Source organism: Centruroides vittatus, unplaced genomic scaffold (assembly GCF_030686945.1).
Source record: "Centruroides vittatus isolate TY-2023 unplaced genomic scaffold, ASM3068694v2 contig_357, whole genome shotgun sequence".
In the NCBI taxonomy this organism is placed as follows: domain Eukaryota; kingdom Metazoa; phylum Arthropoda; class Arachnida; order Scorpiones; family Buthidae; genus Centruroides; species Centruroides vittatus.
The window spans coordinates 1,148,677-1,173,617 of NW_027122180.1; the positions used below are offsets into that span (position 1 = coordinate 1,148,677).

General features: G+C 31.8%; 1 protein-coding gene across 4 annotated transcripts in view; it reads left to right on the forward strand.

Moving 5' to 3' along the window:
- The window catches only part of LOC136974823 (AP2-associated protein kinase 1-like), a 72,877-nt gene that overhangs the window by 36,816 nt on the left and 11,120 nt on the right, over positions 1-24,941 (forward strand). For all 4 annotated transcript variants that reach the window (XM_067269775.1, XM_067269774.1, XM_067269776.1 and 1 more), the window contains 4 exons: positions 13,084-13,216; positions 13,360-13,463; positions 17,741-17,823; positions 20,992-21,167. In XM_067269775.1, the coding sequence (XP_067125876.1) occupies positions 13,084-13,216; positions 13,360-13,463; positions 17,741-17,823; positions 20,992-21,167 (496 nt within the window). The remainder of the gene's footprint in view (positions 1-13,083; positions 13,217-13,359; positions 13,464-17,740; positions 17,824-20,991; positions 21,168-24,941) is intronic.

Sequence of the window (24,941 nt, forward strand, 5' to 3'; positions counted from 1 at the left end):
CAACAGTATCCTCATCTTACTGTGACCGAACAAAGGGTTATTGATCAAAAAAGAACAATTATACACAACAACCTTATTCCACAAACAACACTTGAACTTATCAAACAACAGGTTGCTGATCAAATACATCAACAGACAGAAATATCTAACATTAATGAAGATCATGTAACCTGTCAGGATAATCCAGCAACAAGCATTGATAATAACACACATACAATAATTACCATTAATGATACTACAAACACTTCCTCATCCATCACTGATAACATAGACATGGATTTAGTTAATACTCTCTCACTTATATTTCAGGAAACACTCACTAAATATACAGGTACAGATCCCACACAAAGACCACGAATACCAAAAATCAACACGTCAAAGGAAGTAGGAAAAACACTAAATTATGTAAACACTCACTTACTACCACACTACATTCATTCAATTTCTACACTCGCAGACATTCATACATTAGTTTATGCTGGGGCAGTCACAGTAGTGACACACCATGGACTGAAAGTACAATCACAGACAAATACACAGAAAACACAATACTATCACAAGCCTGCCTGGCAGAGAAGAATAGAAACACAAATAAATGACATTAGACAGCAATTAGGCAGGCTGACACAATACACTAAAAACAACATAACACCCAAATTAAGGAAACAGCTCAAAAACATTTTCAAGAAAATAAAAACACACACAAAACATGAACATCATAACACACGCATCACAGAATACATTGATACACTAAAACAAAAACTTGCTGCCAAAGCACATAGACTCAAACGATACAAAACATGTACACTACGAAAACAACAAAATAAATTATTTACAAACAATGAAAAACTCTTTTACAGACAAATTAGTAACATAGCAAACACTGATACACAGTACAGTGGCACACCAACAGAAGAAGAACTCACAACGTATTGGTCTTCTCTTTGGTCCAGTGCTGTCACACACAATGCTGATGCAGGCTGGATCGAGGAGGAGAACAGAAACTTGCACAACATACCAACTATGCTCTGTGCTGAAATAAACATACATGATTTCCAATACACTGTTAACAGAACACACAACTGGAAGACACCTGGTATAGACAACATTCACAATTTCTGGTACAAAAAGTTTACATCACTGCACCAGGAACTAGCTGAACACCTAACACACATTATCATCATTCCACAAGACATGCTAAATTTTCTTACTCAGGGCATCACCTACATGAAACCTAAAAACAACAATACCACAGACCCCACACAACACAGACCAATTACATGTCTTCCAACACTCTACAAATCATTGACATCCTGTATTGCAAACAAAATATACAAACATGTTGAAGAACACGACATTCTTACAGAACAACAAAAAGGTTGCCATAGAAACCACGGAATGCAAAGAACAGTTACTCATAGATTCAGTCGTTCTACGGCAAGCACATAAACAACACAGAAACATACACATGACATATATAGACTACAGAAAAGCATTCAACAGTGTTTTATACAGTTGGCTGCTATATATTCTACACATGTACAAAATACATCCATCACTCATTGCATTCTTCCAAAACACTATGCAGCACTGGAGAACAACACTACATCTCAGGGTTAGTAACACTTCCATACGAACAAACCAAATTTTTATTAGGCAAGGAATTTTTCAAGGAGATTCCTTGAGTCCTCTCTGGTTCTGCCTAGCCTTGAACCCATTATCCAACATGTTAAACAACACGCAATATGGCTACAATATCAGGCATGAAAAAACAACACACTATACACTGTCACATCTCATGTACATGGATGACATAAAACTTTATGCATCCACACAAAAACAACTTCATCAACTCCTACAAATCACACATTCATACACCAAGGACATACAAATGGAATTTGGCCTAGATAAATGCAAAACACTTCACATAGAAAAAGGAATCCTGAAGAAAGAAGATTTTGCACTTGGAAATGGAGACGTTATTGAATCCATGGAAGAGGGCGAGTTCTACAAGTATTTAGGATTCCAACAGGCCAAACTAACAGAACATGCACAAATAAAGCAAAGATTAATTAAAGAATACCAAAGTAGGTTAAATGCTATTCTCAGAACACAGTTAAATGCAAAACACACAGTTAAAGCAATAAACACATATGTCATCCCAGTACTCACATATTCTTTTGGAGTTATACATTGGACTCACACAGATCTTGAGCAACTCCAAAGGAAAACAAGAACAACACTTACTAAGCATAAACAACATCATCCTAAATCTGCCACAGAAAGATTAACCCTTCCACGTAAAGATGGCGGACGTGGCCTGATTGACATAGTTAACCTTCACTACAAACAAATACAATCACTGCGAGAGTTTTTCTACAAGAAACAAGAAACATCACAATTACATAAAGCAGTAACTCTAGCAGACTCAAATAACACACCATTAAACTTACATTCACATCATATGGACACAACGCAACATATAAAAAGCACAGACACCATTAAGCAATCGTGGGCTCGAAAGGCACTCCATGGCAGGCATCCTTATGATCTGGCCCAGGATTTTGTTGACAAAACTGCGTCAAACAGCTGGTTAGCTCGGGGATGCCTCTTTGGGGAGATGGAAGGATTCATGATCGCCATACAGGATCAGGTCATAAATACTAAAAACTACAGAAAACACATACTCAAAGATGCAACACTCACAAATGACACATGCAGAAAATGTCACATCATGCCGGAAACTATACAACACATCACCTCTGGTTGCAAGCTCTTGGCACAGACAGATTATTTACACAGACATAATCAAGTAGCAAATATAATACACCAAGAGCTTGCAAAGAAACACAAATTAGTAGACATCCACGAACCATACTACAAATACATTCCACAGACAGTATTGGAAAACAACACGCACAAAATGTACTACGACAGAGCCATAATCACAGATAAAACAATTTACCACAACAGACCAGACATCACACTCATTGACAAACACAATAAAATCACATACATTATAGACATATCCATTCCAAACACTCACAATATACAAAACGCATGCACTGAAAAAATTAGCAAGTACACAGAACTCGCCCAGGAAATAAGGCATCTGTGGAGGATGGATAGGGTGCTTATTGTACCTGTTGTTCTCTCCTCTACAGGTGTCATACCCCACACACTACACAAAAGCCTGGGCACATTACAATTGAATAGAAACACATACATCACACTACAGAAGGCCACTATATTGAATACATGTCATATTGTGAGAAAATTCCTGAATACAGACACACACACTGATACACTTCTTTAATTTTTGTTTTGGTTACTATGCCTTGACTCTGGTCCGGCATAGTACACAGCCACCGGTGTTAACCGAGTATATCTCACTTAACCCAACATAATAATAATAATATTAAGTATACATTCCACAACTATTTATTATTATTAACATTAAACATTATCATCATCATCATTATCATCATCATCATTGAAGTGGTTGACAATCAAAAAAGTTTGGGGGCCCTCTATTCTAGAACCTGAAGATAGTTAAGATGGTTGAAAATGTTTGTTCAATTTTTAATGAAAAGACTACTGGATAGCAAAGATTTCTTGTTTTAAAATGTTTTGATTGATATAGTATAGAACTAGTATTCTTGTTTTGATATAACTTATATAATGCTTTAAAATTTAATTTGTTAATCTCGCATAATAGAATTACAGGTTTAAAACATATTGCATTATCTCTTTGATTCTTATCATGTATAATAAGAACTAGTTTACTCATAGACTAATAAGCTCATTCATTTTGCTTTTAACTGTTATTTTAAGTTATTTTTAAACAGTTTATGATTTTCTCACACAAAATGTTTAGAACTGCGAATATAGTAAGTTCTTAAATAGTAAGTCCTTACTTAATGTTGATACTTCTTGGAAACTGTGATTTTTTTTTTTTTTTTTTTATTTATTTATTGAAACAATGTATAATGAAACCAATTTTATCATAAGCTAATTGATACAAACAAGAGTTATGTTCCTACCATACAGAGTAACAGCTTCAGTAAAATAACATAAACATTTATATACTGTTAAGGTTCATTTCTGCTGTTCTGTAAAGTTGTATCTGAATGCTTGTAGAATGTTCTTACAGTATATTTCTGGTCACAAAGATATCATCAAACCACAACACACAACACCGGGATATAGTCACTAACGTACCTTACAAAACCAATGACTGGTGTGCAAAGAAAAAATGAAATTTACCACGAACGTTTTTGAACTCCCCAGAGTTGTTCTTCAGGCATTAAATGGATGTCCAAAGGAACATAAAAGCTTTGGAATACAATCATTGGAATCAGACACAAGAAATTTTTTAAAAGTCATGTCACACTTGCAGATTCAGATTCTAGCAGAGACCAATGTTTAAACATTGGTGTCAATCAGTGCCTGCCAGGCCATCGACAAAACCACCTCCTCCTCATAATTAATGCATGTAGAAATGAATCTAGATTTAAATGTGTGCCCAGCCTCCAACCATTTTAGGTATTCGATGGGGGGGGTGAAGCAAGGATGAGCCTCATCCAGTTAAAGTTTGCCTCAATGTCTGGATCCACAGCATATGTAGTGAGGGCTGTGGTAGTTCTCACATGTTGTATATCTGCGATATGCTCCTGTAATCCAACTCCCAAGGAGCACTTAGTTGAGCCAATGTAAACTAGGTCCCTGTTGTACCTATTGTCCCTAATGGGGACACTGTATATGCTAGGGAGTCTGTTTGGGTTAGGAGGGTCCTTCCCATAGCAGAGGATGTCAAAAATAGTTAGGCACCTCCTGTACGTGACACGAACCCGGTGTTTCTTGGCAATCTCAGTACACGAGTTTAAGTACGGATTAAATGTAATAGAGACCTGTTCTTTGTCCTTGGGTTGATTATCTCTCAGTGTGTCAATGCGGTTGACATGCTGAGAGATATTCATCACGGATCCAGACATTGAGACAAACTTCAACCGGGCGAGGTTCATTCTCGCTTCACCCCCACTGAACACCTAAGATGGTTGGAGGCCATGCACATATTTAAATCTAGCATCATTTCTACATCATTAATTATTAGGAGGAGTTGGTTTTGTCGATGGCCTGGCAGGCACTGATTGACACCAATGTTTGAATGTTGGTCTCTGCTAGGCATCTGAATGATCAAGCGCAACATGGCTCTTTAAAAAATTTCTCATGTCTGATTCAAATGGTTGTATTCCAAAGCTTTTATGTTCTATCAGACATCCATTTAATGCCTGAAGAACTCTGGGGAGTTCAAAAACATTCATGGTGAATTTTCGTTTTCCAATTTTCTTTGCATACTGGTCATCGGTTTCGTAAGGTACCTTATTGACATCAAATTTCTAAATAAAGATTCAGACACTTTGATATTAAACATTAAAATAAATGTGAGATATACATGTATTTAAGAAAGATTAATAGAAAGCAAGATGATTATTTATCAATTTTTGGGCAATCAATAAGTGACAAAAGTTATGGTGGGTTGTTGGGTAGGAGGCTTCATCCTCATCACTGTTGATGGGTAAAGGTGAGTGATAAAGATTAAATTTTTGCAAAGTGAAAATAGTAAGAAGCACCTACAATCATACAGTTCAAAAAGAAACAATTAGTGATTCTAACAAACTGAAGTGGGTGCTGAATAAATTAAAAATACCAAATGCAAATAGTGCCAGTTTATTTACAATTTACATTAACAACACATACAGTACCATTTAATATCAATGTGATATAAATTAATATTTGAAAAAAGGTGAAAGTATAATGAAGACAAATTATTCATTATAATATTTGACTTCACAATATAAACTGAATAACACTGATGCTAAAAAAAAAAAATTTCAAGGTATCCACAGACATTTTTATTTACGAATTAAACATTTTTTGAGATATTAGCTCCCATCATCAGCTTCCACCATTATATAGAATAGAAGAGCATTTTTCTACAACTGTTATTGGTTTTGTCAAAGAGGCTTGTCTAATTAACTAAAATAAGCAATACATTTTTTCTAGGATTAGAAGATAAAAAATATATATATATATATATATATATATATATTTATACAAAATACAAAAGAATACAAATACAAAAGAATACAAAATATATATATATATATATATTTTGTATTCTTTTTGTAGTCTTTTGTAACAAAAAATCCAGTAAAAATAAAATAAAAAAAGAATACAGTAATACCTCAACTTACGCTGCCCCGACTTACGCGAACCCGGAGTTATGCGATTTTTAAATCTCGATGATTCGTCTTTTGTTTGAGGCCACGCAACTCTTGATTATTCACTCCCCCCACATTATTGTTCAGCTTACATGTTTGGATGTGTCGCACGGAATTGACGCATAGCTACAATTTATTTTGTGTTATTTATTTTTGTGTTTGTTTTATCTACTTGTACATAGTAGAGACTTGAGAGACTCTACTATGTCATCCAAATGAAGTAGAACTGATTCTTCTGCATCAAAAAAGAAAAAAAAACTTTATCTTTGGAATGTAACGTTACCATTATTAAAGACTTCGATACAAAAATGAAAATTTGTGAATTGGCAAAGAAGTTTGATCTACTGGAATCAACGATCAGAACAATTGTAAAAGTAAAGAAAAAATTCTCGAAGCTGTGAAAAATGCTCAATCTTTAAATACAAGCATCATTCGTAAACGTCACGGTGTTATCGCCGAGATGGAAACAATGTTATCTAAGACTTTATTAAACATTTTTTTCTAAATTTGTTTTCTTTAGTCTCCAGCCCCAATTAAAAATAATTTGTATGTATTTATATGTGAAGTTATACCCTGACTTACGTGAATTTGACTTGCACAGTTATCGCTCGGTCCCACCTATCGCATAAGTTTGGGGTATTACTGTATATATACAGCATAATAACTACATAAGAATTACCCCAAATAAGGGACTGATCAGTTCTTCATAAAAACAAATTTCTTTTCTTTACATTTTTGACTCAAATGGTATCGATAACAATTGATCAGACAGACACAGCCTCAAACAATCTTAAGAAAGACATTAAGTTTGCACACAGGTATCTTTCACATGAAGTTATTATATTGTTTATTTACACTTCTTTTATTTTGGAAAGGCTCATTGATAAGTGTTGGAAAGAGTTCAACTCATGGTCCTTTTTTAGGTTATTGCTCTATCTGGTCTATGACAAAGAGCAACATTAGTTGATCAAGCTAATGATGACATAGGGAAGGGCCACAATCCTGACAAATGGTTTTCAAAAAACTTTTTAAGTGCAGGGGACATGTGATCTCTTTTTTCAAAATATTTAAAGTTCTAATGAAATTTATTTAATTAAACTGCAGAGAAAAAATTTAGAAATTTTTGCCGTACTTGTCAGAAAAATAATATTTTGAATGTTTTGTTCTAAAAAATTTTATACATTTATTTTGAAATTCTTTTAAATATTATTTATATACAAATCAATTTATACATATACATATTTTTATAAGTTTTAATGTATTAGACAAATATTACAAAATATACTACATATATACAAGATATTGCAAATTAATATAACCAGATTTTTTTTTCTTGGATAATTTTAAGCTTTTGAAAATTTTTCCAAGGCATTATTTATAAAATATACTGTAAATTTGAAATACATCAATAAAAGCAACAAAATAACAAAGTTGTGATGATAGTATTTCTAACTCTTAAGATTTTTTTTTGTTTAATTCGTCTTTAATTAGAAAATTATTCATTATTTGTTTAATATAAAATTGAAATTGTTATAACATGATTCATTATAACTCAATTACAGATCCAAATATAAAATGCATTAATCATTTTGATACTTAGTACACATTCTATGAAATATTTGAGAAGTTGCTTAACATTTGCTTTTTGTTACTTATTTCTGAGGAACACAGAATATTTTCACTAAGTTAATTGCTCTCAGACTAATGGTGTATTATGAGTGTTCTTCTGTAATGCAGTTTTCTAAGGGTCTTGCTTCTAAAAATTTAATATATCTTTAATATTTTGAATAAATTCCTATAATATCACTTTTTTGTTATAATTAGCATCAGATATACTGTGAATTTTGATATACTACAGGTTCTTGTTTCTTTCAATTTTCTTTAAAATATTTGCATGCATAATTTTCAGCATAATAATGACACAAAAAACATGCTATAAACATGTAAACACAGAAAGTAATTATCAAAAAAAGATAGCATGCACCAATAAATTTTTATATAATAAAACATTTAAAATTTGTTTTGCAATGAAAACCCAAAAACAGGCAATGAAAACTTTATACTAACTGAAATGACAACATGCATTCACATTTCCTGAATAAACTGATGAACCTTTGAACTGAAATACTTAAGAAATTATTTTATCTTCTAATGTTTTCTCCGAAACCACAAAAGAAATTTTTCCCATATATAAAGCATATGGGAGCAGACATTCAGGAAATTGAGTGCATGTTATCATTTCAGTTAGTATGAAGTTTTCAATGCCTATTGCTGATTTTCACTAAAAAGGTTTGTAATTGGTTTTATGATATGAGAATTTATATGCAAGTTATCTTTTTTGATAAATAGTTTGTGTTTGTGAATCTTTGTTTTTAGTCACTTACATAATTATAACAAAAATATTTTTTTTACATATGTCATCTATTATTTTTTGTAACTTTGTGACTATTTTCTTAGCCACTCACAATTTAAGTACTACATACAACAAATTTTTCATATAAAACTTCTTTGCTATTCATTATTTAATATTGGTTGTCTTTATTTTTCAAAAATATTGCATGTACAGGTATCCCTTGCTTAACATGGTTTTGATTAACATGCAAAATTAATTACAACAATTCCTTTACATGCAGCAGAAGTTTTAATTAATGCACCTTTAACAGCTGTCTTTACTTAACATAGATTTGTAGTTTGATTACCATAGTTGTAAAATTTAACATGTTACTGCTAATTTAAGATTGTGTTCAGAAGCTTATTTTAAAACTTTTTACTTCATTTTGTTTGTGTAAAATCAAATCAAAATGTGTGCAGATAAAAAGCATATTATGTATGCTTTTTAGGTTTTGTAAATGATGTAATGCTATACAAACAGCAAAAAATATTTGTAGTATGTATGGGGAAGGTGCTCCTAAACATCAGACATGTCAAATGTGGTTTTGAAAGTTTTGTTTGGGAAATTTTGATCTAAAGGATATAAAATGTATGGGGCACCCAAATGTCATTAACAAAGAAATTTCAGGAAGAAATTGTTATAATTGACAAATAACTTGTGAACTTGCAGCAAATCTTAGTGTCACTTACATGATGATTGTGTTCCACATGCATTAAGTGAAAAAACAAATTGGATCAAGTATAATTTTGTCTGACAAAGTTAGATAGCTCTGAAATTTCATTTTAAATTAATTACTCATTTTTATCATAGAAAACTTCTTTACAGATGACAAAATTAAAATTAAAATATTTGCTGTTAACCGATAATTTGTTCTAGTGGGTCATGATTGTGAGAATCGGGGGTTACGCGATGAGGTCTAACCCGTTATCCGACAACGGGGAGGTGATTCCCGCTCACGTGGTCAATGGATGGCAATTTAGGAGGGCAAAAATCAAGTGGGAGGTCGTGGATAAGTCGATAAGGTGTTGGCTGCGTTCGAGTAATCACACCTATTTAAGATTCTAAACATATTTAATGAGGATATTATATAAAAGATGCATACATTACTAAAAATGACAGTAATGGTTATACTAATAATAATAGTTTAGACGCGACAATAATCCTTCACGGAATAACAAATGAGGTGGCTAGCGGGGGTTTGATGCTCGTACTCGCATTCTGAGAGATTTATAACCCTTTCCTCTGTCTATTATTACTAAACCTCGACCAACTGAGGGGGGAGAGAGATTTCCGTATGAAAGGTCAAAAATTACCTTGCTATCCGTAAGTCGTCGGCGTCAATTCGAGTGGAGGGCACGGAGGAAGATTGTGGATTAATTCTATTCGAGATCCTTGACGTCACACACACTAGTGGGGGTGTGAACACCTTTTTATACCTACAGTCCCTGGCCAAATTATTAGACGCGCTATAGTTTTTATGCAAATTTTAATTATCAGCTGCTACAATTTGTTCTTTGAATATTTATTACCAATGAATTTAACTTGTAATGTACAGTTTACTTTATTACATAGGTGCTAACATGAATAAATCATTATATTTATTGAAAATTTTTGTTTTTATTAACATAGTAAAAAAATACAAAATTTAAATGGCAATTTTGTATTTTGTTGAGCCACCTTTTGCAGCTATGAGAGCCTCAATCCGGCACGGCATGCTGTCGATGCAAGACTGGACTGTCTCTTGTATTTGTGGATGATGATTCCACACATGGATGATTTTTTCCAAAAGCTGCATTTTGGTTGTGATGACCTCTTTGGCCACTTCCCTCTTCATGAGCTCCCACACATTTTCTATGGGGTTCATGTCAGGACTATTACCCGGCCAATCCAACAGAGGGATATTTTGCTCTTGTAGATATGTTTTCACAGACTTGGCTGTGTGGCGGGGAGCTCCATCTTGCATAAAAATAAATGGTTTTCCATTTGGGAACCATTCTCTAACCTGTGGCAGCAACCAATTTTGCAAGACTTCTTTATATTGGTCTTGCCTCAAGGTGCCTTTTACTACGTACAGGTGCCCAGTGCCCTTGCCACTGATGACAGACCAAATCATTACTTTCGTGGGGTGCTTAACAGTCTGAATGATGCAGTCAGAATGAAATTTTTCATTTCTACGACGACGGACAAAATGAGCTTCGTTGGCTAAAATTTCAAATGTGCTTTCATCGCTGAAACAGACCTGAGAAAACAAAAAAAATATATCTTATGAATCAAGTATCTACTGTTAATTTGTCTATTTTATAGTAAATAATCTATTTAATGTTAAATTACCGATCTCCAGAAGTCTACATCCTTATCATGCCACTGTTTGGCCCACTTCAAATGCTTTGCTTTCATTGCAACTGTTAACTTGGGTTTTCTTGCTGGACGGTAAGCCTTAAAATCCAGATCTTTCAATTTTCTGCGAACAGTGCACTCAGAAGCATTCACTTTTGCATCTTCCAATTGAGATTTTATTGATTTAGTGGTAGCAAATCTGTTTTCTAAGCAAATTTTCTTAAGACATCTTCCTGACCTTGGATTGAAAATTGGCTTTCTGCCGCATTTATTTTTTCTTTTCGAACTCAGATCTTGATCTGATTCAACTTTTTTCTTTATACGTTGTACGCTAGCTTCAGACACATTCAACCTTCGTGAAATTTCACAGTTGGAATACATTTTTGTATTAACGAGGGCTTTGACTTCAGCTTTTTTACGTGGTGAAAGCTCTCCCTTTTTCCCCATGTCAAAAGATCACAATTTATTATATCTGGTTGGTAAAAATACTACTATCGAAGAAAACAAACACTTGCGTAATTGTATACCATGACCTAAATACAAGAGGTGAACAGAAACACGTTCACACCAGTAGCAAGCGAGAACGCGACTGAAACACGTTCGTACTTGTACGCTATACTTCAATGTCTAAGCTCTGATATCTACCAATATATTAACATTGTAATGAAATATAACAAATATAGGTATACAATGACATTAAAAAATAAGTTTCGTTTATCAAAATTATGATTTATAAGATAGACCTACACCAAACCGGGTATGAAACCTTGAATTATGAAAAATCTGTAGTGCGTCTAATAATTTGGCCAGGGACTGTAATTCAAGGGGTGTGAACTGTTATATAGCCAGGATTTATTTGCACACCTGTTATTGTGGTCATGTCTGGATTTTGTTGGTACGGATGCCGGGAATTGAGATGTTTGTTTTAATTACAGACCTAAGTGCTTCGCAGAGGTAAACTTAAAATATAAATTTCTATTGACATGACAGCTCTCACCCATCAATTAGCGTGTAGCTGACAATAATTATTACAATCTTGTCTACAATTTCGATATTGTTTATGTCCAATGTTGGTTTCGACGACGATCTATGGGATTTATTGCAGCTGCACGTGTCACGTGCAACAAAAAAGGGGGATGAGAACATCGCTTATTCCCGTCTTGTTGATTCTATCGTTTATCGAATTACTGCAATACAAATGATTATTTCCTTCTTGTTTATATATATTTTTAACAGCTATTTTGTAAAGATCGTTGCGGTTGTTAACCTTGGAAGGCCTCTTTAACTTTCTTACTTCACATTCTTCCATAGAATTAAAGGTTTATAAAAAGAACGATACTATTCAAAAAAAAGGGGGAAAGGGGGTGTTTCGGATCCTCGCATGATTATTCGGTTGATTATGAGATATCGTTTTATTTGATTAATGCAATTTTGATATATGTGGTAGCATTGAGGGATTGATTAACTGTGCTAATCAAGGGATACCTGTACAGTGAAAATAATCTTGCTCAATACTAAAAATCTTGACCAGGATAATTCCTCAATTAATAAATGTAATAAATTGAGAATAATTTCTGAATTAGTTTAGTAGGTAGTTGCATTAGAATGATCTTAAGTTTTGAGATAGTTGCCATTCTATGCCACATCAGTTCAAAAAGCAGAACTAGATGGTTGAGATAGTAAAGCACTCCTCTGATATTCTGCAGGCCTGGATTTGAGTCTGGCTTATCTTAAGAATCTTCTTGGTTAGGTTGGTCTCCATTTCTCAGATCCAATTACCCATATTGTGGTTTCAATAAATCCATGATGAATATGATAAAATATTGTCTTAAAGCCAGTAGGACCAAGTTAAATTTTTAAAAAATCAAAGAAGCAATGTATCTAAGATTGATCACAGCACTCTTTAAAATTATTCTTAATTAAATTTTGATTTATGTAAAAATTAAATCAATAATATAAACATTCAAAATATTATGAATGACTTCTTATATTGTAAATTTCATTATTTTATTATTCTGCTCATTATTAAAATGTAAAATTCAGTTCATAATACTATTATATTTTATTTAGGCATTAGGGTGTTTACTATACAAACTTTGTTTTTTCACTCTTCCATTTGGAGAAAGTGTCTTGGCTATTCAAACTGGAACATTTTCTATTCCAAATAATTCGCCATATTCATTTAAGTTACATTGTCTAATAAGTAAGTTGTTGTTTCGTAATAACATTTATATTAAAGTACATAGATTTTACAAAAATATTTTAAAAAATGATAAATATTGAATTTAATTAATATTTAAAAATAAAGTGACTAAATGGATAAAATTTCACATTATTTATTTACAGGATATATGTTGGAACCAGATCCTGCTTTGAGACCAGATATATTTCAAGTTTCATATGTAGCATTTAAATTGATGAATAGAAATTGTCCTATCAAGAATGTTAATGTAAGAAATTTATAAAATTTTATTAAGTTTTAAAATAAATGTTATAAAATGGCTGTTAGCTCAGGACAGAAAAAAAATTCTTTGAAACATTTTTGGCCTCACTTTATCTCATTCTGAGCATAAAAGTAAATCAAAGAATAACAAAATAAAATATTTACAGAACAGTAAATATTCTATTTTGTTGTTTTAACTTTGATTTACTTTTCATTTTGATTTATAGCATTCTGAAGATAGCTTGAAATGAGACTAAACATTCCAAAATAAATAACTGTCCTTAAGAAAGCATTTTTGTTTCTAAAGTTTATCATTATCATACTGCCATGTTTTATGTACTCTAATGCTCAATTAGTTCAGCTCCTTTGTAGGTATTAAAAAAAATTGATTATCAGTTTTGCAATGCAACCTTAAAATGTAAGCATTTTATTCTAATAATTGTTCTTGCTTATTGTTTCTTGAATATTCTTGCTATTCATAACAAGCAAAATAATTTGTTACAGCAAATTGCTTGCCTAGCTAATATCAGTTCACCTTATCACTAGCAGAAAGGAATCAAAAATACTCAATTTGATTAATAACTTTGAAATCATAAAAAGTTTGAAAAATTTATTAGAATAAGCTTATTGCTACACAGCAGCTTCTTTTGAACTAATCAATTTTTTTCTTTTTTTAAATAACAAAGAATCATGGCAATTAAAACAAATGATTGCCCTACTTTGGAAAACATTAGTTTAAAGATTTTTAGAAACAAATGAATATCTTTAACACATTTCTGGAAAGAAATTGTTTTTTTTTAATACCTTACAATTAATAATTAAACTTTTTGATTATTCAGTTTTCAGTTTTCTTTTTGATGTTGACAGAATTTGTAATCATGGTGATTAGTTAATAAAATGACTTTTATCATCTTGAGCTGTTAAAACTAAACATTTTTAACCTCAAGATGCAGATAGCATTTGGGTATAAAGATTCACAAAAGCCAGGCTTTATAGGCCAAACTAGTTTATATTTTATTAATAATACATTAGACTTAAAATATGAAATCAAACAATGAAATTTTTTATAATATATTTTGGTTAACAAATTATTTTGTAAATAACAATTATTTAAAAATTTATTACTTATTGTAACATGCTAGACATAATTTATTGAATGTTCATGACAAATTTTATTTTTTACACAATTTGTAAACTGTTTTACTTTTGATTTTTATTTGAAAGGTGCATAGAACAATTTTTTTTTTCTGATTCTCATTCTGCACTGGTTACAATCCAGCAAATTCTATAAAATGCTTTGTTCACAGTTCCATGCCACAATGTAGGATTTGCAGATTTTTGCATTAGTAGTAATATCAGTTGTTCTGCCAAATCATGAAGAAATAATCTATGATACATGATTATAATTTTAGTGTTCTTTTTGTGAGCTAATACACAATGACTTGTTTGTTAAATGCCCCTACAATAAGTTAGAAAGTAGGATTACCTACCACTCTCATGCTTCTGTTAGTATGACACAAGAAAATGAAGACCTAAGGGGGTAGCGGTGGCAGACAGACATGTACACAGACATACAAAAATAATTGCATTTATTTTGAAGGAAAAAGGTCTTATAAACAATCAAAGTTGACACCCAAAGTATTTTGGGGTCCAGGTAGGAGGTGACATTGGCTTGATATAAGTTGAACTTGATAATTGGAAGATGCTTGGTGGTTGAAATGCAGATGGTGGGTCAACACGATGGAGGTCATTGATCTCTCTCTTGAGGAGTTGGGCTGAAAATTGGAAGATAGTTGATCTCTCATTCAGCTTAACTGGTTTAAAGTGCCTTGCAGCTGAGGTGATGACACTACTGAGTGTGTGAGCCTTTTACTCACTAACAATAACCATCGATGAGAAACAAACACACATGCACACCACTGTGTCCTTGGGGATCTGTCTCTGACTCAAATCACCATTTTCAATTGGTCACTATCTGATTCTTCTTTTTCCATTATTGGCTCCTGTTCTGTTGCTAGGAACCGAATTTGGATTGGAAGGGATGGGTATCTTCCTCACTCCCAAGCTAAGCTATCACTTCCGCCAGTACTTACAAACTCCCTGGGATAATAACCCATAATTAGGGAAGGAGGTGTTCTATTGCTTGAGAGTTAAGCCATCTGGACCAATTGCATAATTGACATGTAAAGTGCTTTCCTCATTTTTCTTATGTGTATTTAGACTCAAAGCTACCTGTTTATGAATTTCAATTTCTTCCTCAGCTACTTTCCCAGCTTAATTTCTTACCATGACGCTGTCTCTTCCACTTTGAATTTGACATAAATTACCATTTACAACTCACAGAGAATTACCATTTACACAGAGAAAGAGTGCTGAAAAAACATGTAAGCCAAGTGAGGGTTTCAGACCTTACATTTTGTAAATACAATAAATGCATTCAATGAAGCTTTGTCAATGATATTTGTAAAGAATACCAGGACCAATGCTTAGTTTGCTGTTTACACATATATGTGGTTATCTTTTGATACATTAAATTTTGTTTGTTATAATATAGGATTACCTGCAGTTTTCTTGTTATCATTGATGGAGTGTCATAAAGCGTAGTATTCAATAAAATAACATTTATTTCTCTTCAGTATGTGTAATTGGACTGATAATGGACGTATTATTTTGAAAACATAACATTGAAGAATAAACTACAGTATAACCTTCAAATAGTAGACACCATCAGGACCAAGTAGTTTGTCTGCTATTAAGAGGTACATGCTATACTGAATTTTAACCTGTTCATCATATAATGAAGAATAAGATGGATTATGAAAACATCAAATTCATGTTAGAAATTTGAATATACCAAAAAGTATAAGTAGGGTATATAATTAAAATATATATACAGTATATTATTTCTTTTTAGCTGTAAAAATCTCATTTTAATTGAATTCTAAATAGCAAATAAATTGGACAGGATACTTTAAATGGAACATAAAAATTATGACAAAACATAAACGTTGATTAATTATTAATTCATCAAAAATGACATGGGTGGAAATAACAAAAAAGAAAAATGAAGCAGTTGTTATGAACAGAAGAGTGAACGAAGGTCAGTTTAGCAGTGACAGTTTGAATGTCAAGTTATGAAAGCAATTTGTCAGTCACCTCAAGAGATGGGAAATGTATTCAGTATTTTTGCATTTATAGAGTGATGAATGAAAATTGATATAGTGATTTGTCTGCTTTGTAGTTATCAAGTAATATGTATGAAGATAAGTAGTGATTGACAACTTAACCAGATTAGTCTTCTATAACAGTTAAATAGTATTGTTCAGCTTTTCACAATGTGCCCTCCTCTCCTATTCTTATTTTTGGCCGGTCTTTATTTGACACCTATGGTCAAAATTTGTCATCTGAAAGAGTATTTGAACCAACGTTTTTGTTTTCATTTTAAAATATTTCATATGTATTAATAATTAATTGTTTCAGAATACTGAAGGCTGTACATTGCATTTTTGTGAGGTTTGTTATGGATGACAGTGTCTGCTACTTAGTAGAGATAAATATAATAGATGTCCTATTTGAAGGGTATGGAGATTGTAGAAATGTCTGTTAAGTAGCAGTGTCTGCTATTTGGGAGTGTCTGTTAATGGAGGTTTCACTGCAAATGATTTCATGTTGATTTCATTTATTATGAAATATCTTATTTTGTCTCAATTTGCCAATAGACATAATGTTTTTTTTTTTTTTTTTGAAGTAGGTAACTAGAGAGAACTTGTGAAAAAAACTGTGTTGTTAGATTCATGCCAGAATTGTGAAAACTTCTCATCAAAATTTGAGTAACTTCAACTCCTACATTTTTGTCCAGATTGCCAACACAAACCAAACCATTCCTAGCATAACCAATGTATGATTTGCACAACCCAAAAATTTTCAGATTGTCTTTTTTATTGAGTATATATTGTAAAAACTCTATTGGAAACAAATTTTTCATCTATTGTTGCATTGATGATTAGTATAATACATATTTTGCACTGTTCATTGGAAAATTTCCAAAAATAAGATACCACTGCTAAGTTAACCCAATATGTCCAAAATGTAATTTATAAACAAAAACAAAATATATAAAGTAACATTTTCTTTCCTGAAAGAAAAAACTTTGACTTGATGCAGTAAAAGATGGATTGTTTATTGATCTTCCATAATTTATTTTTAAAAATACATACTGTTAGTCTTAAAACATAAATATATTATTTTAAAATATTAATTTTTTTAATAATAATATTTTTCTAGAACACACCTACTCCTGATTTAAATAAACTTCCTGTTCCCCTCTCTGAAAATGAATCTAAAAAATCAATATCAACACAACAAAGGTAATTTTTCAATTTACTTTTTTCAATGTATATTAGTTAAGAATTGGGTCTTGTTTTCATTTTTATATAATCTGCATGTAATATTTTAATAGTTTCTCAAGTGAGTAAATGAGTTTTAGCATATATAGTATTTTGATATGTGATCTTGAGAAAATGCTAACATTTTAGATACACATTAAGTTTTGTTACAAAATCAATATAATTTAATTTAAACATAGTTAAGACCCTGATCAGTTTTTTGTTTTATCAAGAAAATGAACAATGATTGGCAGAGGCAACCATACATAAAAGCAAAAGGGCAATGCCTAGGGTTTCGTGCTTTTAGAGGCTTTGCAAATTTGATATTATATTTTGATAGTACAGTTAAACATAGCTAATTTGAACTTGTTTAATTTGAATTTAATTTTCCTTGGTTCCTTTAATTCTTTATTAAAAACGTGCAAAAAATCACATGTAATTTAAACCTTTTGTTTAAATTACATGTGACAATTACTAAATGACTATTAAAATTACAACTGTTACAAATTACACAATGACTGTTACCAAACTGGAGATATTTCTAAGTTTATGTTAGTGTCTTACCACTTGTCACTGTGGCTGATCAGTCTACCCTTGTATTTACGGGAAGTAGTTAGTTATTGCTGCAAACTTTTTCCTTTTTTGTGATTTTTGCATATAGTATTAGTGAGCTATTTCATTGTGTATAACAAAGATGAAAAGTATTGCTTTGCTGCTACTGTAAGTTTACTTTGCAGTTTTTATTGGATTCTGTGAATTTTCCTGTCATCTTTGTCAAAAACAAAATATATGCAATACAAAACATTAACTTGTGCCAAAAGAGTAGCAGTTATACATGAATTGAAAGAGATTAAAAAAGAAATCTCAGATTGAAAAAGGCTTTAGAATTACACCAAATACATTATCCAATATAATGTATTTTGTGTAATTCACTCAAACTTTAAAAAAATTTTGAATAGTGTGACTAAACAGAATGACAAAGATAAAGCAAGAGCATCCTTAGAGCAAAAGCTGAGGAATTTGCTAGTGACCTGGGAAGGAGTGCTTTTAAACCAGCACTGGTAGACTTTATGGATTTAAAGAAAGAAATAGCATTTCTTTCAAATCTGTCTGTGGGGAAAATAGAGCTGTTAATCTAAAGGTGGCTGATAGGTAGAAAAGTGATTTGGTAGAAATGATTCAAGATAGATATGCCAAGGACATTTTTAATGTTGATGATGAAACCGGACTGTTTTATAAATGTACCCTAGACAAAACATTGGTTTTTAAAGATGGGTGTTGTAGTGGAAGTAAACATAGCAAGGAAAGAACAATGCTTTTAATTTGAACAAATATGGATGGATCCAAAAAATTAATTTGATGATGATTGGGAAGGCAACAAACCACTATGGTTCAAAAATGTTAAAACTAAGTCAATTGAATATCAGTCGAGCACAGAAGCATGGATAATGATTGAAATTTTTGAAAGATGGGTTTTAAAAATTGACAATTTACATTATATGCATATATTTTGATTTCCAGATCCTGCATGTTTTAAACTGCTTTAGACAGAATCTTAGAAGCATGTCACCATGTGTGTTTTCATGTGAAACCAAAACAGAAAAGCCTATGACACAGAGCTCAGTTTTGTTTTCCTAGAAAATACCTAGTGTAGGGAGATAAGGGACGTCAAATGCATGTCTTGCCCAGGGTGGCATAAACTTTAGTACCAGCCCCAGTCACAATAAATAATTGTTCATTTTAATATTAGGTTTTTATTTGTTAATTAATATAAAGAAATAAATGTAAACAACAAATGCACTTTTAAATATCAGGTCATCCCATAAGTAACATTCTTTTCTGATGGTAAGGAAGAATGCAAACATATCTGGAACACAACCTCAATCAGCATAATAATTGCCACCTGATGCCACAACCCTCTGTCATTTGTCAACCAGTTTTTGAATCCATCTGTGGAAGAAATCTCTGGATTTTGACCTAAAAATCTTGGACATTGTTTACCACATGTTCTCCATGTTTTAGTGTTTTCTTGTCTATATGGCTTTGGAAACTATGAAACAGACTGAAATCTGTTGGTGTAAGGTCTGTTGAATAATGTAGGTGGGGAATTTTCTCCTATTGAAATTTCTGTAATTTTGTGCTGTTTATTCTTGTTGTTTATGGGTGAGCATTGTATCTGAATCAGCACCCTTATGATTGACCAGTGCAGGGTGTTTCTCTAGCAATGCAGCCTGTAGCTGTTCCAACTGCTGACAGTAGATGTTTGCCATGAATTATCTTGTTTGGTGGCAGCAATTTGAAATAAATGATACTATACGTATCCCATCAAATACACATTACTACTTTCTGTGGGTGGAGTTCTTGTTTTTCAACATAGTCTTTACACACCCACTGGCATTTGCATTTAACATTGTGGTACAGGATCCATTTTTTCATATCATGTCACTATTTTGTCCAAAAATGGCTCTCTTCTATGACAGGTCAATAGGGAATTACAAATGTTCACATGTTGCTGCTTTTGCTCTGGTGTCAATACATGGGATACCCATTTTCCCAGTTTGGACGCACAATCTAGGTCATACAGGTGTCGAACAGTTGAAGGGATTCAATGGAGTTCTGTGGCTAATTTGTCAACTGTTTGCAGTGGATTTTCCTCAACAGCTACTCACCAGTTAGCAGGTCTTTTTTTGTTGTGGCATATCAGTAAGCTGGTGTTTCTTACCCAAAATTTTTTGAATTATCTTTGACATTTGTGAACTTCAAGGATTTTATGCTCATATGCAGCATTGATGTTTTGTGCTACTAAGGTTGCTGAATGTCCCCAATGGAATGCATAAAGCATAACATGTTATATGTATTGTTTAGACACTGCCATGTTCAAACATATCACTGACACACAACTTTCCGCAGACCGATCTTGCTCCTTGCACAGGTACTGTACATAATGAACTGTCCTATCCAGCACTACTATTGTGAGCTTGGTGTAGTTCATAATTCATCCATCACATGATGTTGATTACATAGACATGAAAAGATTGACAATATCAAGTTATCCTATAAATAATATCTTATTTATTTATAGATCAATTTCAAGATATTTAACTTGTTTTATATTGAATAGTGGTAAGTTTTATATTTAATTATAATTAGACTTCAGACATCAACACCAATATTGGAAGGAACATCAGTAGCACCCAGGCAAAGACCTAAAGGCCATCAAGTATTACCTGCAGTAGGAAGTTTGCCATTATTACCGCAAGCAAATCTTTTAAATCCTTCAAATTCAAGTATTTCACCAAGTCAACAAGCAAATATATCTAATAAAGGTAAATATGAAAGACAGTTTAATTACTTTATTATCATTTTTTCTTAGAAATTATTTATAATTGTTTACCTATATACTATATTTATCTTCATAGATAATGTTAATTAGTTATTAAGTTATTTAGTAAACAGTGGGTGATCGGTTAAGGAACATAATCCATTTCAAGACTTTTTTTGCTATCCGAATTGTTCGTTAACTGATTATCAATTTACCATAGGTTTTTATGGGAATTTGATTAATTCATTCTGGAGACTCCAAAAAATAAAAAATATAAATAAATGTAGTAAGGAAGTATATATGTAATAATAAAAATACATATATTGTATATATATGTATTTTTATCCTTTATTTTTTTCCGTTTGTGGGAGTTAAATAATCTGTCCAACGTTGATTGCTTTTCTCTCTTCTTCAGGATTTTTCGGAAGTAATTAATAGCATTGTAATTGTAGAGATCTCCAAGCCTATTAATCTCATTCTGGTTTGGATGCCATTTGGATGCCTGTTGTTCTGACATCCTCAGAAGATCTTTAATTGCTAGAGACTTCTTGATATATCTTTCATAGCTAAGATTGTGTTTACCATAGACCTGTTCAAGACATACTGCCTAGCAACATCAGACATCTTTCCTCCCACTCTCTACCTTGGCTATTATATCTTGCTTGGTTTCTCCGGTGAGCACAGTTCTTGATACTCCACTCTTTTTATGCTCCATAATATTATCAGTTTCTTTTTTAAATAAGTTCAGAAAAGCACTTACAAAAATTCAGAGAACAAAAATCCACTAGTGCACAAAAAATTATTTAAATTCAAGGCCCAGATAAAATTTGAAATTTGGTATTAAAACGTTAACAAACATCTGATGGGACAGTTCAACTCTCACTTTTCATAAATAAAAACCGATGCAAAATTTAATGAGTACCCACCCGACAGTCTCGCAAAGACTATAAAAAATTATTTGTCAGAAAGGTAAACAAAAAGCTGGAATTAAAAGGGAGAGTTCCAAAATTTGGAGGAATACTATCCAATCGGTATTGGGTTGAGTGTTGATGTCGACATCTCCAAAGCTCCAAAAAGCTTCAAATTGTCACCTGGAGACAAGGGAAGACCAATCAGTATTTACTATTTTATGTTGCTTTTTTTTCTGTATGTTTTGTGAAGTGTTCGTTATCTGAACATGTGTTTGTTGTCTGAACATAAAAATCTTTCACGAAAGTGTTTATCCAAACTGTTCGTTAACCGATCACCCACTGTATAGTTAAAGTAGATTAGTTATTTTATTAATTACTCTTTTTTTTATATTTAACTTAAAAAATTATCATCAGAATGATAATTTAAAGAGACTAAGATTTTATAATAGCAAGGTATAGTAACAATTTTTCAAAGTCTGAACTGGAGAAATGTAATATAAAATATATAATCTCCAGCAACCTCAGTATTTATCCAGCAGGCATCAAAAATATTGCTTTTCTAATGTTTTTGATTTACTCCAAAGGTCTTTTGATTTGTGTTTGATCCAAGATTACATTTCTTGTTTGAAAATTTATTGAACATTACAATATGTTCGTATTTTCTTGAAACTACAAGACTTTCAGAGTAGGTTGAAAACCCAAACAATTGCCAGATTAAATCAGGCTACTTTACCATTATTATTTTTTAATTAAATTCTAAATAATTTGGTACTAGAGGTAATAATAGCAGTAAAGTAGCCAGATTTAATCCACTGTTTGGCATATTACTAAAATATCAGGCTTCAGGATGTTTATATAGGTTGAAAACATTAGAAAAATTGATACCTGCTGTATTAATCCTGAGGTTGGTGGAGATTATATATTTCATATAATAACAAATATCTTGTGTAAGACATTTCTGATATTACTTTTTCTAAATATCAGAGATTACAGTGCACTCTCACTTATTCAAACTAGCTATTGTATAGGATTGTTTGGATTGGTGAGTTAAATAAATTAAGAAAGAATAGATACTTTATAAATTTTTTAAATGTATTTATCTATTTGTCTAACAAATTAAGTCATGTTTTTTAAAAATAATGTGTCATTTCATTATTTTTAAGTGGAAAATTAACAAAAATTACATCAAATTTTGATACTCTCATTAGATCTGGCGGGTTTTCTGCTAAATTGGCAATCCTTACTCATGAACAAAGGGCACGTTGCATGGTAAAGCAGCTTTAATACAGCTGGATAAGTAAACCAATGGCAAAGTTCATTTCAAATGGAATGGCTCTTATTGGCTTACAGCTGTGTTAAAACTGCTTTACCAGGCAACATGTTAAAAAAATTTACAAAACTTAATACATTGGCCAGTTCTTGCTGAGTTTGACTAGTTTGATTTAAGAAGGGATGATGTTGATATATGTAAAATTTTGTTTAATTTAGAAAAATACTTCATATTGTATAGGGTAATGGTGTGCAAACTATTTTCATTTCTGATTCTCCCATTTTGTGTATAATTTTGTCGGGACCCCTGGATAGACAGTAGACATTTTTTTAATCATCAATGTAGTTAAAGTGAAATTTTTTCTGGGATTTCTATAATTTAAATATAATTAAATAAAATAAATATAATTTTTATTTCACTATTATACTGGTACCTGATACTTGTTGAAGAAAAGCCTATATTTTTTGTTGTCAAATAAATTTCTTTGAATTTGGTGACCCCAAAAAATTTCTCTTATGACCCCCAGAGGGGTCTCAACCATGGTTTGCACATCACTAGTACAGGGTATTTGCCAGGACCAATAATCTAGCTCAACTCAAGGAGGAATTTGAGATCAGAGGTTTTATTGTATTTTATATTATTTATAGAGGTAATATCTAATATATCTTATAAACTTATATCTAAGGCATTATTTGGAAAAATGAATAAAAATGAAATAAAATTAATGAACAGAATGTAATTTCTTTTGTTTTGTAAAATAATCTCCTGTATTTTTGACGAGACTATGTCTCATCTCTAAAATTGCACCGCTGTCAATGGCTGCACACCTTGGAGGTATGAAGGGGTACATGTCGGAAGTTGCAATTTGGCACAGAGTATTTTGTGCCCAAATTATGCACACACAAAATAAACCAGACTTGTAGGTAGTCAGGGGACCAAGAACTGGGTCAAAATAAAATACAAAATGCTTAGACTTTTCTACAAACAGGCACGAGTGCGAGAATTGCAAATGCATTTCTCGTGTTCTCTAAGACATAGTCTCATCCAAGAATGGCTTTGCCATTTTACTTGTTTTTTATTATAATTTTAGTAGATGTATTTTTTAAAATTATGTAATCATTATACCATCATGAAAAATTAAATACAGACAGCTCCTGATTTATGATGGATTATATCCTGGAGAAAGTATTATAAATGAACTCATTGTAAATAGAATACAAGTTATAATGTATTTGTATGAGTTATGTTCCAGCCTTTAAAATATTTTTATATATTAATTATAATATTTTGATAATTAAAACTGTACATGAATATTTTAATAGTTTCTTTACATAAATATACATTTTAATAAATATATGTACCATAATTGTTTAAAAGTAACAGAAATTAAATTAGAACACTTGTGTTGTAGTAGCTACTGTCAGACCCCTTTATTGATTTTGTTTGACAGTTGCTTTGACATCTGTTGAGAGAATTATACACTTTTGCTGTAAATATAGTTTTAGAATTATTGAAGTAAAATTTCTTTTGTTTTTTGCTTTATGAATTTCTGGCAATTTTTGCAGATCATCATACTTGTAAAATATAATTTAGACCA